At 55.2% G+C, this 16,580-nt stretch overlaps 1 protein-coding gene across 2 annotated transcripts in view; it reads right to left on the reverse strand.

Moving 5' to 3' along the window:
• Window positions 1–206: 206 nt before the first annotated feature.
• The window catches only part of LOC123588467 (splicing factor SWAP), a 69,608-nt gene continuing 53,234 nt past the window's right edge, over window positions 207–16,580 (reverse strand). For both annotated transcript variants that reach the window (XM_045459492.1, XM_045459493.1), the window contains 4 exons: window positions 11,855–11,980; window positions 1,700–1,864; window positions 650–722; window positions 207–499 (listed from right to left, as the gene is read on the reverse strand). In XM_045459492.1, the coding sequence (XP_045315448.1) occupies window positions 434–499; window positions 650–722; window positions 1,700–1,864; window positions 11,855–11,980 (430 nt within the window). In that variant the 3' untranslated portion in view covers window positions 207–433. The remainder of the gene's footprint in view (window positions 500–649; window positions 723–1,699; window positions 1,865–11,854; window positions 11,981–16,580) is intronic.

Below are 16,580 nucleotides of genomic sequence, written 5' to 3' on the forward strand. Positions count from 1 at the left end.
GGGGCCGGGCCAAGGGGGGGGGGGGGGGGCCCGGGCGGGGACGCCGACGAGGGTGAACCGCGGCCCCGCTGCCTGCACGGGGCGCCTGAGCGCTGACCGCGGCGGGCGTGCAGGGGCCGCAACGCGAACCACCCGCCGGGAGCCTGGTGGCAAAGGGTAAAAACAAACTCACGGGCTAAACGAGGAAGAAACCGCCCCACAGTCGCTAGCTAGAAAAGGTGTTTTCCTCCCATTTTATTTGATAATACATTTTCACAGAAACATGATATTATTTACAAATATACAGGTAAGAGACTGCTGGTCAAAAATCTTAAACTGAAAATGTCATCAAAAATTAATTTACAAAAACCGCCGACGGCCCGGGGCGTCCCGGGGGAGCACGGACGGCGTGCGGACGGGTCTGTGCGCTCGCTGGCTCTCCGCAGCCCGGGCCTCAGGAGGCGCTGGTCTGCATGTTCTTCGAAGCCGCCAGCATCGCCCTCACTTTGGCCATGAGGTCCTGCACGGGAGACACACAGGGGTCTGGATGGCTTGCCGTGCGGGGCTGCGAGACCGACTTGAGTGGGGTCCCTGCGGGCCGCGGGGTCAGGGGCCCCTCGGGACGGGGCGGGGGAGGGAGGGAGGGAGGGAGGGGGCCGGAGGCCGTTACCTGAGTTATTTTGCTCTGCACGGAGGAAACAATTGCTGAGGAGATCTGGCCGTCTTTTTCCTGAGAAACGCCCCTAACGCGAACACAGAGAAAGGTCAGAGGCTTCAAAATTAAGCATTTTACCGTATTCGCTACTAGTGTCTTTAAAAGACAAGTCATCGTCATAAATGTACACTTTGCTTTTATGCCTCATGCTACAGACGTTTGAAATATTTTACGAAGTGCAAGCCAACTCAGGAAACATTTTCCGCGCACGTTCCGTGAGGCGCACGCAGCGAACGGCAGGGCCGGACGGGAGCACCGGAAAGCCGGTCCACGCTGGGGACGCTGGGGCGTGACGCCACCTCCCACACAGCCGGCGGCGGCCGGGCCAGCGCTCCCTCCCGTCTTGGTTCTGAGTGACCGCCTGGGGGCTGTGGGCCCGTGGCCCTCCTCCTGACCCTCCCCAGGGTCCCCTCCTGACTCTCCCTCCTGACCCTCCCCAGGCGCTGGGTGCACGGGCAGCTGGTGGGTCTAGCAAACGCCTCCTGATGGCCATGGCCACAGGGACACCCACGCCCGTGCTGCCGACGGGGCCACTCACGTGACAGCCACAACCTCTGAGATCACCTGGCCTGTTCCGTCAGGAGTGACGGTTCCCCCCCCACCCCGACTTCTGGGGCTTGGAGCGAGTGGTGCGACAGGTGGCCTTTGGGGCCGGGACACCGCGGACCCCCGTGCCCAGCTGCCCCACGATCACGCTGGGCTCCCCAGTGGGTGCCGGTGAGAATGAGGGCACCGTTGTCGGGCGGCTTCAGAACAGCTGCCCTCACGCTAAGACAGGCTTTCCCAGCGGAGCTGACCGTGGGACGTCCTCCACATCGGAGGAAGGTGGCCCGCCCGCCCGCCCCACACCCACTCTCGTCTCTGACGTCGGGGAGAGCCACGGAGGAGCAGGCCGCTCAGGGACTCCCGGACGGGTGCTCCCGAGGCCCGGCCCCAGCTCTGACCGCTTCCCGCGCCCGCCTCCCGCTTGCCGTCCGGGCGACGGGCAGGGGTCCGTGGGGTTACCTGGAGCGCTCCAGGCTGGAGCCCCGACTCTCCACGGGAGAGATGCTGGCCGAGTGGGCCGTGTGCCGGCGTGCGGACTGCTTGCTCGGGGACGCCGACTGGGACCCGGCCTTGGACTCGGTCCGTGACCGTGAGTGCCTCTTCTTCTTCTTCTCGTGGGGGCTCCTATAGGGAAAACAGGTTCAGACACAGACACCCGGGGCTCTGGGGGAGTTTCGAGGGGTTTCCAAGGGACCCGTCCACACGGGCAAACTGCTTTTCGAAGCGCTGAGCATTCTGTCTGACTCCCGACAGACAGATGCAGCAAAGGCCACCCAGGAGGGAACGCAGACCACCCTGTCCGGAGGCGGTCTGTCCCCACCCCGTGTCCAGAGGCCAGCACTCGGCACGTAGGACACCCACGGAGAGTGACCCGGTGCCACTCACGCTGCTTATCCAGTCACGCCGACTGGAGAACTTCTAGCAAGAAACGGGGGATTCTCTAAGCCGGGTACCGCGCGCACAAAAGCGCTCCTTCTCTCTGCCCTGAGCTTCCTGTGACGGCAGAGCCCATCCCTGTCCCCACCACCCCTCCGAACCGTCCTGTCCCCCACCCGCCCTCCCAGCCCCCACCGGCCTCCCGCCCACTCCCCAAAACACACTGAAGAAGAGAGCACGTGCGGGAGGTCAGAGCAGCCTGCGGTCCGGACAGGCACCGAGCGTCCCTGCTCTCTTGCCTTTGGTTCCTCCAGAAAGGGGGGGTCGCTGGCTGTTTGGAAACTCTGCCCGGCCACACGTGAGCGACGGGTGGCTGGTGGGTGGTGGAGAACGTGCTTGAGAACCATATACGGCAAGTGGGGTCATGACACTGTCACATGTGCCCGTCTGGGCCTCACGGACGAAGGGATCTCAGGAAACGTGGAACCTGCATTGTCTTCACTGTGTAAGGTGTCCCGGTCTGTGCTCTGGGGCACAGAGCGGCTCGTGGGCCCTCGCCCACCTGGGGATGCCTCGCAGCCCGTCCACGTGCCCACCCGCCCGGCCCCCACAGTGCTGTCGTCGCAAAAAGCCAGAGGTCCAGTGACTCACGCTTGGCTGCGGAGGCGGGGTCCCCGGTGGGTCAGGGCCTCGGGCAGGCGGCCTCACGCGCCAGCAAGGACGAGGGTGTCCACAACTGGACAGGCACACACGGAAGCCACCCAGGACGCCTATTTTCTGAACTTGCAGAAGTTCTGTGCGGTGTTTACGCCCGCACACGTGCGCTAGGACCTCAGAGGAAGCAGCAGAGATGATGACCTATGTGGCAGCACGTGGCAGTCGCCCACGATGGTTTAAGCCCCCAGTCGGATCGGTTTCCGTGGCCGCGCTCAGGGGCCGACGAGAGGCACGCTGGCGATCCCTGCCCGCGAGTCAGGCTCAGTCTGACGACAGCTTGATGTCGCGGACGAAACTTCCAGAACACCTGCTTGAGGAATGACAGAATCCCTTCTTTTTAGAAAACGTGAGGTGCGCTTTTCATCCAGAGACACACGACGGTCTTAGCGCTGCCGGCGGCGTTCCGCAAGGTGTGGGCGTCATGACGCACGGACTCCTCTCGGCATCAGGAGCCACCGTTCTAGAAAGTTCCCTCCCTGCTGCCTCCAGTCACCGGACCCCCTTTCCCACCCACAGAGGGGACCCCTGCTCTGATCTACGTCCCCTTGATGAAAACACACACCAGTGGAATCACAGCGTGGCTCTTCCGAGTCCGGGGGCCCCTGCCCAATCCGTGCCGCCCACAGACTGGCTGTTGTTCTGGCCGCTGCCGCAGCACCATGCAGGGTCCACTGCCACGCCGCCGCTCTCTCCCGTGGACGCTCACCCGGGCCGTTGTCGCTCTGGGCGATCACAAGTGCAGGTGCTCTCGTGGGCAGGTGTCTATGGCGAGCGAGTGCCCGGAGGGCCACACGCAGCGGCCACGCCAGGGGCAGCGGCTTCAGCCTGCGTTTATGAAACGTCCTTCACGTCACCTGCCCCCTTCGTCGGGGGTGGCGCTGTGCGAGTGCCTCTTTGCGCTCTCAGCCCCTACTTGAGAGTGAGGTTTTTAACCCCAGCGAGGTCACGTTCACCGCTCCCTGCCTCCGGGGGCCTCTGCGCGCTCAGGGCCAGCACAGGCCACCTCTCCTCTCCTCACGGGCTGCTGTGGCGCCCCTGTCGTTGTAACGCTATGGCTCCCGGTTTTCCTTGGAGGCCTCCTGGCGGGTCTGGAAAGGGCAGCAGACACCCTCCAACCCTGTCCTTTTGAGAGACCGTGGTGGCCACTCCGGGTCCCCCGTTTCCGCACGGACCGGGCATCCGGTCGCTCGCCAGCCCCTGCGAGATGGTGGAGTCCTGACGGGGCGCACTGGGTCCATCAGCGGGGAGAAGAGACGCGAATGATGTCGCCTACCACCCGCGCCCCTGTCCACACACACCCTTGCCACACATGTCCCTGTCCCCATTCACCCTCCCTCGCCCTGCGCATATGCGACCCTGCCCACACACACCACACACACGCCTCTTCAGGAGCCACGGCCGTGGTGCCTCACGAGGTGAGCGAAACGTTCCCTGTGTTGCCAAGACTGTCTCTAAACTGGCATATCTGTTCTTCCCTGAACATTTGTTAGAATTTAATGATGAAAGCCGTCTGGGCCTGGAGTTCTGTGGTTTTAATTACAAATAAATTCTTTGGCAGAATTACTTAGATTTTCTATTTCTTTTGCTGTCATGGTGGCCGCTTGGATGTTTCAAGAAATTTGTCCATTTCATCTACGTTGTCGAGTTAACTAGAAAAATATATATTTCCTTATTATTCTTTAATTGTCCATAGGTTTTCACTCTTGATCAATCTAAAGATTTACCAATTTCCTGATCATTTTCAAAGAACCATCTTTTCAGTTTTGTCCCTGGTCTGTTTCCCCTTTTCTCCCCCCGCCTCTTCCTTAACAAAACCAAAGTACAGATGACACAGCTACATCGGCTCCAGGCCGCGGTGACGGGACCCGCGTGATGCGGTGCTCATGACGGCAGCCGCTGTCGGTCACCGACAGAGCCGCCACGGGCTGTGCTCCCTACGCCTCCTCCCACGACCTGAAGCCTGTCCCCCTCCCGCTCAGCCGGCCACCACTGGTCTGTTCTCTGTATTCAGGGTCTGTGTGTCTGCCCACTTGCTTCGTTTTGTACATCCCACGCGAGGGACATCCGAGCAAACGGCAAGATTTTACTCTCGTAGAAGAGTGACACCCCATCGTGTGCACACACATCGTTACCCGTTCACCGACGGATGGACACGTGGGCTCCTGCCACAGCCTGGCTGCTGCTGCTGCTGCTATGAGCAGACGGTGCACGTATCTCTCTGAATTAGTGGGTTTTTCTTTTTCTTCTCCTTTGAGAGAGAAAGAGACAGAGAATCCCAAGCAGGCTCCACACCCAGCAAGGAGTCCGACACAGGGCTCAGTCTCACAAACCGTGAGATCATGACCCGAGCAGGGTCGGACACTCTGACTGAGCTCCCCAGGCGCCCCAACATCTTTTCTTGTGTCTGATGGCCATCCACATGTCTTCTTTGGAGAAACGTCTGTTCGTGTCTTCTGCCCATTTTTAAATTGGATTATTCGTTTTTGGGGGAGCTGAGTTTGATAAGTTCTTTGTAGATTTTGGATACTAACCCTTTATCCGCTATGTCGTTTGCAAGTATCTTCCCCCATTCCATAGGCTGCCTTTTACTTTTGCTGATTGTTTCCTTCGCCGTGCAGAAGCTTTTTATATCGATGAGGTCCCAGTAGTTCATTTGTGCTTTTGTTTCCCTTGCCTCCTGAGACGCGTCTAGAAAGAAATGGCTGTACTTGATGTCAATGAGGTTTTCTATCTATTTTCTCCTCTAGGATTTAAACAAAAATTTTTTTAATATTTATTTTTGAGAGAGACAGAGATAGAATGCGAGTGGGTTAGGGGCAGAGAGAGAGGGAGACACAGAAGCAGAAGCAGGCTCCAGGCTCTGAGCTGTCAGCACAGAGCCCGAATCGGGGCTCGAACTCATGAGCTATGAGATCATGACCTGAGCCAAAGCTGGACGCTCAACTGACTGAGCCACCCAGGCGCCCCTCTCTTCTAGGATTTTTATACCTTCCTGTCTCACATTTAGGTCTTTCATCTATTTTTTAAAATTTATTTTGGGTGAGAGAAAGAGAGAGTGGGGGGGGGGAGAGAGAGAGAGAGAGGGAGAGAGAGGGAGGGAGGGAGGGAGGAAGGGGGAGAGAGAGGGAAGGAGGGAGGGAGAGAGAGAATCCCTAGCAGGCTCCACGCTGTCAGTGCAGAGCCTGATGTGGGGCTCGATTGTGAGATCATGACCTGAGCCGAAATCAAGAGTCAGATGCTTAACAGACTGAGCCCCCCAGGCGCCCCTTCCATCCGTTCTGAGTTTATTTTCGTGCACAGTGTAAGAACGCAGTCCGGGTTCATTGTGCACGTTGCTGTCCCGTTTCTTCAGCCCCGCTTGCAGAAGAGACCGTCTTTTTCCCACTGGATACTCTCTCCTGCTTTGTTGAAGGTGAGTTGACCATGTAACTGTGGGTCCATTTCCGGGTTTTCTGGTCTGTTCTGCTTGGATCACTGCTGCTCTCATGGGACTTGGCATCTGGGACTGAGGCCTCCCGCTTTGCTTCTCCTTCTCAGGACCTGCTTGGGCTATCCAGGCTCTTCACAGTTCCACACGAATTTGAAAATTATTGGTTTTCATTTTCTTGATCTCTGATCTCACCTTTATTACTTCCTTGCTTCCACCTCCTTTAGGTTTAATTCGTTCTTTTTCTAGTGCTTTCTTTTTTAGCACTAGCTAAACTAGTGCTCTCTAGTTTCTAGAAAACATTAGATCGTTATTTTTAGACCTTCCTTCTTTTCTGACGCAAACATTTAACGCTACTGACTTCCTTCCACACACACCTGCACGTTAAAGATGTGGCTACATGTTCGCTGCCTTCCTTTTAAAACATTTCCTGCTTTCTCTTGTGATTTTGTCTTTGACCTATGGGTAATTTAGAAAGGTGTTAACTTCCCAATACTTGGGGATCTTCCAGATTTTTAAGTTTATTTTGAGAGCATGTGTGTGCGAGTGGGGAGACAGACAGAGACAGAGAGAGAGAGAGAGAGAGAGAGAGAGAGAGAGAATCCCTAGCAGGCTCCACACCATCAGCACAGAGCCCAACATGGGGCTTGATCCCAAGAACCTCAAGTTCATGACCCGAGCCAAAATCCAGAGTCAGACGCTTAACTGACTGAGCCACCCAGGCGCCCTCCACGTATCTTTGTAAAGAGTTCCACACTTGCTGCCACGTGCTGAGGAAACACACGACACACTCTGCCGTCGGAGTCTTCAAGGACTACCAGCACACTGCACGAGCCAGTCGGGTGACCGTTTACAGTTTCTAGATCCACGCTGTTGTCTACTTGGCCCCCGGGTGCCTCAGCTTCTGCTTCCGCTCGGTCTCAGCGCCCACGTTGGAAGCCACGTCCTCACGAGCCTGGCGCTCCTCCGGCACCTGCTGTCAGCGCGGCCGCGGGGCCTTTCTGCTCACAGCGCCGCACGTGCACCTGTCCCCATCAAGACATCTCTACACCCCACGAGGGGCTCGCGACCCCGAGATCAAGAGGCGTGTGCCCCAGCAGCCGGACCGGCGGGTGCCTCTCCCCGTCTCTCAGCGCCCGACCTACGTGCACACCGAAGGCGCCCCTGCAAGCGGCCTAGCACGAGGCGTTGTCTCCAGCAGAGCCTAGGGCTTCTGCCTCGTCACTGGTGTCCAGTCGCCCTGCATCCGTGAGGGCGACGCTGACCCGGTGACCCTCCCGTTTCCGTCGTCCACGTGCAGTTTTCCTGCCCTCCCCCACTTCCTGCTTTCTTTTCAGTCAAGTCATTTTTTAAGGTTCTGTTTTATGTCCTCTGTTGGGTTTTATCTCCTTTTTCTTTCCGGTGGCTGCTCCAGGGAATGAAGACACGCACCCTTCGATGACAGAGTCTGCCGTGGACCGGTGACGCTTGGTGCACTGGAGCCTGTAACGGCGGGGCACTCCCCCCACTCAACACCCACGGGTGTGCTGAGCACGAGGAGTTCAACGGCAAAACCCTTGACAAATCGACGAATCACGGACTCTCTGCTGTAACAAAACACTGGGCGTCCTGCTGAGAAGCTCCGTGATACAACGTGGCCAAATATTCCCATGATCTGTCCTCTTCAAAAAATTCAACGCAACCGTATCCTAACGTCCAAACACTCAGTAACAGGAACCGGGGTTCCTCGGACGAACAGCCGACCCCGGTGCTGGGGCAGGGAAAGCACCAGCTAAGCCCGGAGTACCTTGTGCCAAAGAGCAACAAAGCGCTTGGAGAACCGCGGGGCCAAATGTGAGATGGTGTCATGGTCACGTTAGTCCTGGCACAACAGACGGAAAAGCAAACCCCGAGCCCCAAAGACCACAGTGGCACCGAAACTAAGGGTGTGTGTGCCTTCTTTAGAGAAGGAAAGGCAGAATCCGAAAGCCAGCGTTTTGCCATTACCGATGTCAGAACCAACTCTGCACCGGGGATGCCGAGGCCAGTGAGAGGAGAGTGGCTATCAGTGGGACGTCTGTGCTGTCACACTCCCACCGCCAGGTCGCCTGCAGGGGCCCACCACCTTACCCACTCACGACCCCCTGCGTGGGGCACGCAGCCTCGACCAAGCCACCCGACAGCCATCACTGAGGATGTGACAGCGGGGTGTGATGCGCACAGAAGTCCCACACCGCCTGTGTAGCGCTCTTGCCAAAATGTTCACCACGGACCCCCCCACAAGGACACAGTAAGACAAGTCCAACCCTCCACAGTACGGTTGGCCCTGGAGTTGTCACAGAATACACGCAAAGGAGGGGGGAGGCGGGAGGGGGACAGCCACACAGAAAAACGTGGGCCCTATAAAAAGCTTCTGCACAGCAAAGGAAACAACCAATAAAACTAAAAGGCAACTAACGGAATGGGAAAAGATATTTGCAAATGACATATCGGACAAAGGGCTAGTATCCAAAATCTATAGAGAGCTCACCAAACTCCACACCCGAAAAACAAATAACCCAGTGAAGAAATGGGCAGAAAACATGAATAGACACTTCTCTAAAGAAGACATCCGGATGGCCAACAGGCACATGAAAAGATGCTCAATGTCGCTCCTCATCAGGGAAATACAAATCAAAACCCCACTCAGATATCACCTCACGCCAGTCAGAGTGGCCAAAATGAACAAATCAGGAGACTATAGATGCTGGCGAGGATGTGGAGAAACGGGAACCCTCTTGCACTGTTGGTGGGAATGCAAATTGGTACAGCCACTCTGGAAAACAGTGTGGAGGTTCCTCAGAAAATTAAAAATAGACCTACCCTATGACCCAGCAATAGCACTGCTGGGAATTTATCCAAGGGATACAGGAGTACTGATGCATAGGGGCACTTGTACCCCAATGTTCATAGCAGCACTCTCAACAATAGCCAAATCATGGAAAGAGCCTAAATGTCCATCAACTGATGAATGGATAAAGAAATTGTGGTTTATATACACAATGGAGAACTACGTGGCAATGAGAAAGAATGAAATATGTCCCTTTGTAGCAACGTGGATGGAACTGGAGAGTGTGATGCTAAGTGAAATAAGCCATACAGAGAAAGACAGACACCATATGGTTTCACTCTTATATGGATCCTGAGAAACTTAACAGAAACCCATGGGGGAGGGGAAGGAAAAAAAAAAAAGAGGTTAGAGTGGAAGAGAGCCAAAGCATAAGAGACTCTTAAAAACTGAGAACAAACTGAGGGTTGATGGGGGGTGGGAGGGAGGGGAGGGCGGGTGATGGGTATTGAGGAGGGCACCTTTTGGGATGAGCACTGGGTGCTGTATGGAAACCAATTTGACAATAAACTTCATATATTGAAAAAAAAATAAAATAAAAAATAAAAAAAATAAAAACTGTAAAAAAAAAAAAAAAAGAAAAAGAAAAACGTGGGCCCTGCTGAATCGAGCTGGCAATCACATGCATATGGATATTCATTGTACGTTTTTTTTTTGTTTTTTTTTTTTTAAATAAAATTTGTTTTGAGACGGAGGAACAGAGAGAGGAAAGAGAGAGAATCCCAAGCAGGCTCCTCCCTGTCAGTGCATGGGGCTCAAATTCACGAACCAGGAGATCATGACCTGAGCGGAGATCAAGAGTCAGATGCTCAGCCAATGGAGCCACCCAGGCGCCCCCGCTGTATGGTTTTTAAGGAGGAAGTTTAAGACTATCTATTAAAAAACCGGGACGCCTAGGTGGCTCAGTCAGTCAAGCGTCCAACTCTCGGTTTCAACTCAGGTCATGATCTCACAGTTTGAGTTTGAGCCCCACATCAGGCTCTGCGCTGACAGTGTGGAGCCTGCTTGGGATTCTCTCTCTCCCTCTCAAAAATAAATAAACTTAAAAAAAAAAAAAAAAAGACTGCCTATTGAAAATTTAATTAAAATTTTAAGGCCAGGTGTCAGTGAAAGCGGCACTCAGTGATCAGCTTTTAGCCGCCATCCTTCAGCTGTGGGGGCGGCACCGTCCCCTGGGCCTGGCTGACCGGACAGGATTAAGGCAGCCCCGCTCAGTGGGGAACCAGCCACCTGCCACCATGCACGGCAGCGGCCCCGCAGCTGCTCTGCGCACAGGCTGGAGGGGACGCCGTCCAGCTGTGGCGCTGACACGCCCTGACACGCCCGGGGCACGGGGCACATCAGGCCCTCTGCGGGGCCCGAGGCACGGCTTCCCACCCCCTGGGGTCAGGCCCGGGCGCGGAGCCTCACTTGTTCTGTACGACTCGTTAAAGCTGCAGTGAGCACACGAGGTCTCAGGATTCTGGATAAAACCAGCGCCTTCTCCCGAGATCGCTCATTTAACGTGAAGGTTAATTTGAGGGCTGAGCAAGAAAGCACCTGCCAGGAGAGATCTTTTGTTACGAGGAATTAACCTGAGACCGTCTATTTGCCCTTTACGTCCACCAAGGGGGACGATGGATTCCGCGTGTTCAGGGAGCACCCGCGGAAATGCCCTCCCACTGTCGCCACGCCGCCCCGGTGCTCCCGGCGGGACGAAGCGGCAGCCGCAAGTGCACGGAGCGGGCGTGCCCGAGCCCGCCTGCCGAACCCCGCGAGCCCTGCAGCTCCTCGGCTGACTGCCGTCTGAAGGACAAGAGATCACGTCTCACCAGGGAACGGAGCGGTCACGTAACCCGCTACATGGCAGGGACAGGTTTCCGGTAGAAACGTCGTTTCGGACCCGCGGCCGCTGCAGGTACCGTCAAGAAGGGCGGGAGCAGGTGACCGCCGGGCTCTCGACACCTGCCACTCGGCTCTGCGGTCGGGGAGGTTCAGGGACCCCGCGTGTCTGGACTTACACACCCGCGGCAGCAGTTAGGGAACCTGCCCCGCCCCCTCTGGGCCCCTCCGTGTCGGGCGTGCTGCTCCCCGCCCAGCTGGCGGAGCCGGGGCTGCAGACTCCCGCACAGGGACACGCCAGTGAGGCCACTCCCTTCCAGGGAGGACGGAAACAAAGAGGCTGAGTGATGCAAAGCGGTCAGCGGGCAGCACCCGGCTGGACGGGAGGACTCAACACGCTCTGGCCTGTCCACCGCGTGCCCCAGGGAGGCACAGATGGCCTGGACGTGTCCTTCAAGGGACCCAGGGGCTTTCCGTGTGGGGCCTTGGAGTCCCTCCCCAGGAGGGGCAGCTGGGGACGCCGGCTGGTTGGGACAGAGGCCCCGGGGGCCAGGAGTGGTGGCTGAGGGGTCGACGCTCAGGAACACCGGCCCACGGCCACCTGCTCCCTGGGTGGCAGCAGGCATTCCTTCACTTCCCTTGTCCAATGTCCCCACACTCCCTTCCCTGTCAGCAGGGTGCGTGTGGGGCCCGCAGCGGCTACATGTGGGGGCCGGTGCAGGGCGTGCCAGAAGCCACCGGACCCCGGCACGACGGAGCCGCCTGCGCTCGGAGTCCTGGAGTAAGGAGAACACCGGAAGGGCTCAGTGTCCGAGGGACAGCTGCCGGGTGTCCCCAGCCCCGCCTCCGAGCGTGTGCCCCATCTGCACACTTCCTGTACACACTCTGCGAGCTCACAGACCCCCACCTGGACCGGGTCCGCTTCCGGCTGACGCCCGGACTGTTACTCATCCGGTAGGCGGTGGGGACGCTCCTCTCTTCCCTCCGTCTCTCAGGAGAGTGCGCTCTTCTCCGAGGGGACCGGGACCGGGACCTGGGCAGAGGAAGACAAGGCGTTTTGCTCTGCTATCTGTCTGGCCAGCACCCCATCTGTCCTTCTGGGCCCCCGTCCCCCGGCCTTACCACTCTCCCGATGTGGAACTGGATCAGACTCCGAGGTGGAGTCAGACTCTGCTCCCCCGTCCGGGACACCTGTCCCACCGATGCTGAACTTAACCAGCGTGCAACACTCCTGCGGCCGGAGTATGTGCTGCGGGTGCCCACGGTCAGCAGCCCCGATCCTCCCCGACCCCAGATCGGACCAGGTGATTTATGGCTGACTCAGGCCTGCGGCTTCTCGGCCTTCCTCTGGCCTTTGCGCATCCTCCCTCCCTCAGCAATTTTCAGCTCACTGACATCTCTATCAGAAGGATGTAAGAAAAGCAGTGAAATCCAAGCGAGTTGTTTCTGTGTGTCCTGAGTGCTGGCAATGGGAAGAAGCCAGAGCGCCACGAAACTAGAGCCTGGAAGCGTCTCCCGTCCACAATGGCCGTCCGGCCCCTCAGCACGAACCAAGGACAGGCCGTGGCTGCTCAATCCAGAACCTGCCGCCTCTCGTGGGGATTAGGGTGGACGACCTAAGTCTATGAGATTCTCCGGATGCAAAACCACCTGTTAAAATATGTTATTCTTCCTCTCTGTGTGCCTGGAGAGACGCTCACTCTGTCCGTGCAGCGACGTGGGCCGCACACGGCAGCCAGGCCCGCGGGCAGCGACAGCTCGCCACTCGACGAGACCCTCGCGCGCTGGGGGCCAAGGCCCCCCGAGGGGGGTCCCGTGATGATGGGTTTTGGACTCTTGTTTTAGTGTTTGTTCATTCAGTGAAATTACCGTTTCAGGGAGACGTATGGTGAGCAGAAACCTGGACCAAAAAACCCCGTTTCTTTTTGTTCTGTTTCTATGACAACCCAGTCAAAAATAATATGAGGAGCGGTTTGATTTTGCCATAAAGGATTCCACACAGAATCAATTTAATTGCACTAAAACCTCCCAAATAACACACGCTGTCGTTCTAAAGATCAGTTCATCGTCACATCCCACCCTCCGGCATCACAGAGAAAACCCTGAGCCGTTCGTGAAAAATACCCGCCACGGAATGAGCCTGCTCCAGGTGAGCGGTCACGGGCTCGGGCTCACCTCCAGCTCACGAAACAGTGTTGGTTTTTTTTGCAGACCCGTCCCAAGATCTGTATGTGACAATTACAATGGGGAGGTCAGTCAGACACCCTGACATTTTACCAGGTTTTCCCTCGAGAGTCCCGGGCCTGGGCTCCGTGCGCACCGCGTCCGACACGGAGACACACGCTTCTCCTTCAGAACGAGGGGTGCCGGGCAGGGCGGCACCAGAGCCCCGGGGAAGGCTCCACAACAGACCCGAAAATCAGGAAGAGCGAGGGAGCGCGCACTGCCCGCAAGCCCGGAGCGCTGACACAGGGCCACGCCGCAGACCACTGGGATCAGGTGGCCGTCACCGGCAGCCCTGAAGTTATCTGGGAAAGAGGCCCGTCCGGCACCGGGGCGGTCCGGTCCATCAGATAACACTTAGATTTTATTTTAACTGAAGAAGCGCTGACACTTTTATTCTGTCCAGCAGGCGGGCCACGTTGCGACCACAACACGTGCAGGAAGCAGACCCCGCGTGGGCAGCTCGGGCACCGTGTCCGGGGCAATCACAAGGGCCTCACACACGAAGGCAGAGCAAACCCTGCTCCCGAAACCTTGCTTCCTCCCCACGGCAGCCCGCCTTGCTACCAGGGCCCGCACGGACCGGCCCGAGCAGCGCAGGTCCTGGCCGGGCAGCACCCTGGGCTTCTCCCCGCCTGCGGGCGCCCCCTAGGTCTGGGTCTGCGCCTCGGAAGGAGAGCGGCCGGCCAATGGCTGGCTGGCACCAGCTCGCGCAGCGTCAGCCACGGGTACCTTATGCGGGGGCGGGACGTGAAACTCATTACCATCGCTGGTTTGCTTTGCGCTTTACCACGGGGAACACGGTAAGGAATTACAAATTTGGCCCCAATTTGGCGGGCTAGAGTTGGTTTTCAATGTTAAATATGACTTAGAAAATGTCGTTTTCATCCCCAGCTCCTCCCCAAGCAGGAGCCCTGAGGCTGCGAGCAGCTGTGTGGACCCAGCACCCGATACCTCGAAATGGCGAGGCACAGACCTCTGCCTGGAGCCCCCATTCAGAAGCCACATACAGACTGACTTACCAAAAACAAACACCAGAGGCGATCTTATCAAAACTTCTAAAGATGACCTTAATTTCAGTCTTACAAGATTATGGTTTAAAAATGCCTGCAATCCCTACCAAAGTAACACCAGCATTCCTCACACAGCTAGAACCAACCTAAAATTTGTACGGAACCAGAAAAGACCCCGAATAGCCAAAGCAATCTTGAAAAAGAAAACCGAAGGAGGAGGCATCACAATCCCAGACTTCAAGCTGTATTACAAAGCTGTCATCATCAAGACAGTATGGTACGGGCACAAGAAGAGACGCTCAGATCAATGGAACAGAGTAGAGGACCCAGAAATGGACCCACAAACGTATGGCCAACTAATCTTTGACAAAGCAGGAAAGAACGTCCGATGGAATAAAGACAGTCTCTTCAGCAGGTGGTGCTGGGAAAACGGGACAGCGACATGCACAAGAATGAACCTGGACCACTTTCTTACACCTACACAAAAATAAACTCAGAATGGATGAAAGACCCAAATGTAAAACAGGAAGCCATCAAAATCCTCGAGGAGAAACCAGGCAAAAACCTCTTTCACCTCAGCTGCAGCAACTTCTTACTTAACACGTCTCCGGAGGCAAGGGAAACAAAAGCAAAAATGAACTACTGGGACCTCATCAAAATAAAAAGCTTCTGCACAGCGAAGGAAACAATCAGCAAAACTAAAAGGCAACCGACAGAATGGGAGAAGATATTTGCAAACGACATTATCAGATAAAGGGTTAGTATCCAAAATCTACAAAGAACTTATCAAACACAACACCCAAAAACCAAATAATTCAGTGAAGAAATAGGCAAAAGACATGAAGAGACACTTCTCCAAAGAAGACATCCAGATGGCCAACCGACACATGAAAAAATGCTCAACGTCACTCATCATCCGGGAAAATACAAATCAAAACCACAATGAGGTACCACCTCACACCTGCCAGAATGGTTAACATTAACAACTCAGGCGAAAACACATGCTGGCGAGGATGCGGCGAAAGAGGGATCTCTTTTGCACTGCTGGTGGGAACGCCAGCTGGTGCAGCCACTCTGGAAAACAGTATGGAGGTTCCTCAAAAAGCTAAAAATAGAACTACTCTACAGCCCAGCAATTGCACTACTAGGCATTTATCCACGGGATCCAGGTGTGCTGTTTCGAAGGGACACATGCCTCCCCACGTTTATAGCAGCACTATCGACAACCGCCAAAGTATGGAAAGAGCCCAAAGGTCCATCGACGGATGAATGGATAAAGAAGATGTGGTATATATATACACAATGGAGTATTATTCGGCAATCAAAAAGAATGAAATCTTGCCATTTGCAACTACGTGGATGGAAATGAAGAGTATTATGCTAAGTGAAATTAGTCAGAGAAAGACAAATATCATATGACTTCACGCACACGAGGAATTTAAGAGACAAAACAGATGAACATAAGGGAAGGGAAGCAAAAATAATAAAAACAGGGAGGTGACAAAACATAAGAGACTCTTAAATATGGAGAACAAACAGAGGGTTGCTGGAGGGTTGTGGGGGGGGGATGGGCTAAATGGGTAAGGGGCCCTAAGGAATCTACTCCCGAAATCATTGTTGCACTATATGCTAAATACCCTGGATGTAAATTAAAAAGAAAAAATTAATTAAAAAAACAAAACAAAAAAAATAAAAAAAATTACCAACAAAAAAAAATACCTAAGCTACTAAAGCCGAATCTTATTTTTAGGCAATAAAGCACATGAGTACCTCTTCATTCCACTTAAGGCAGAGAACCTAATGTGATATAAAAATAAAAAACAGAAAAAAATCTTAGACTTCAATAAGTTATGATTTAACATTTTTTTTTAAATTCATTTTTGAGAGACAGCACGAGCGGAGAAAGGGCAGAGAGAGAGGGAGACCCAGAATCCGAAGCAGGCTCCAGGCTCTGAGCTGTCAGCACAGAGCCCGACACGGGGCTTGAACTCGCAAACTGTGAGATTGTGCCCCGCGCGGAAGTCAGACTCTTAACTGACTGAGCCACCCAGGTTCCTCTAATCAATGCTGATTTAAAAGACACTGAACACCATGTTGTCGTAGTGACTGTGCCTTCTGAGAAGCAACGTGTTGGTTTTCAAAACTGAAGATTCTTCTATGAGTGAGTCACCTCTGGGGACCCAGAATCACCTATACCTCAGACAGAAGGTGTTCCTGGACCCAGCCACGCAAACGTTCCCTGCGTTAACATACAGATCACTTCTGCTAGAAAAGGGCGTTGTAACCTTGACTGTCTACATCTTACGTAAAACTTCAGTCACGTGACACGTAAAAGAAAACGTTTCAACCGCAGCAGCCTCCCACGAGTGGGAACACGGAGCACTTGGGGCTGGCAGG

This window comes from Leopardus geoffroyi, chromosome D3, assembly GCF_018350155.1.
Source record: "Leopardus geoffroyi isolate Oge1 chromosome D3, O.geoffroyi_Oge1_pat1.0, whole genome shotgun sequence".
Classification (NCBI taxonomy): Eukaryota; Metazoa; Chordata; class Mammalia; order Carnivora; family Felidae; genus Leopardus; species Leopardus geoffroyi.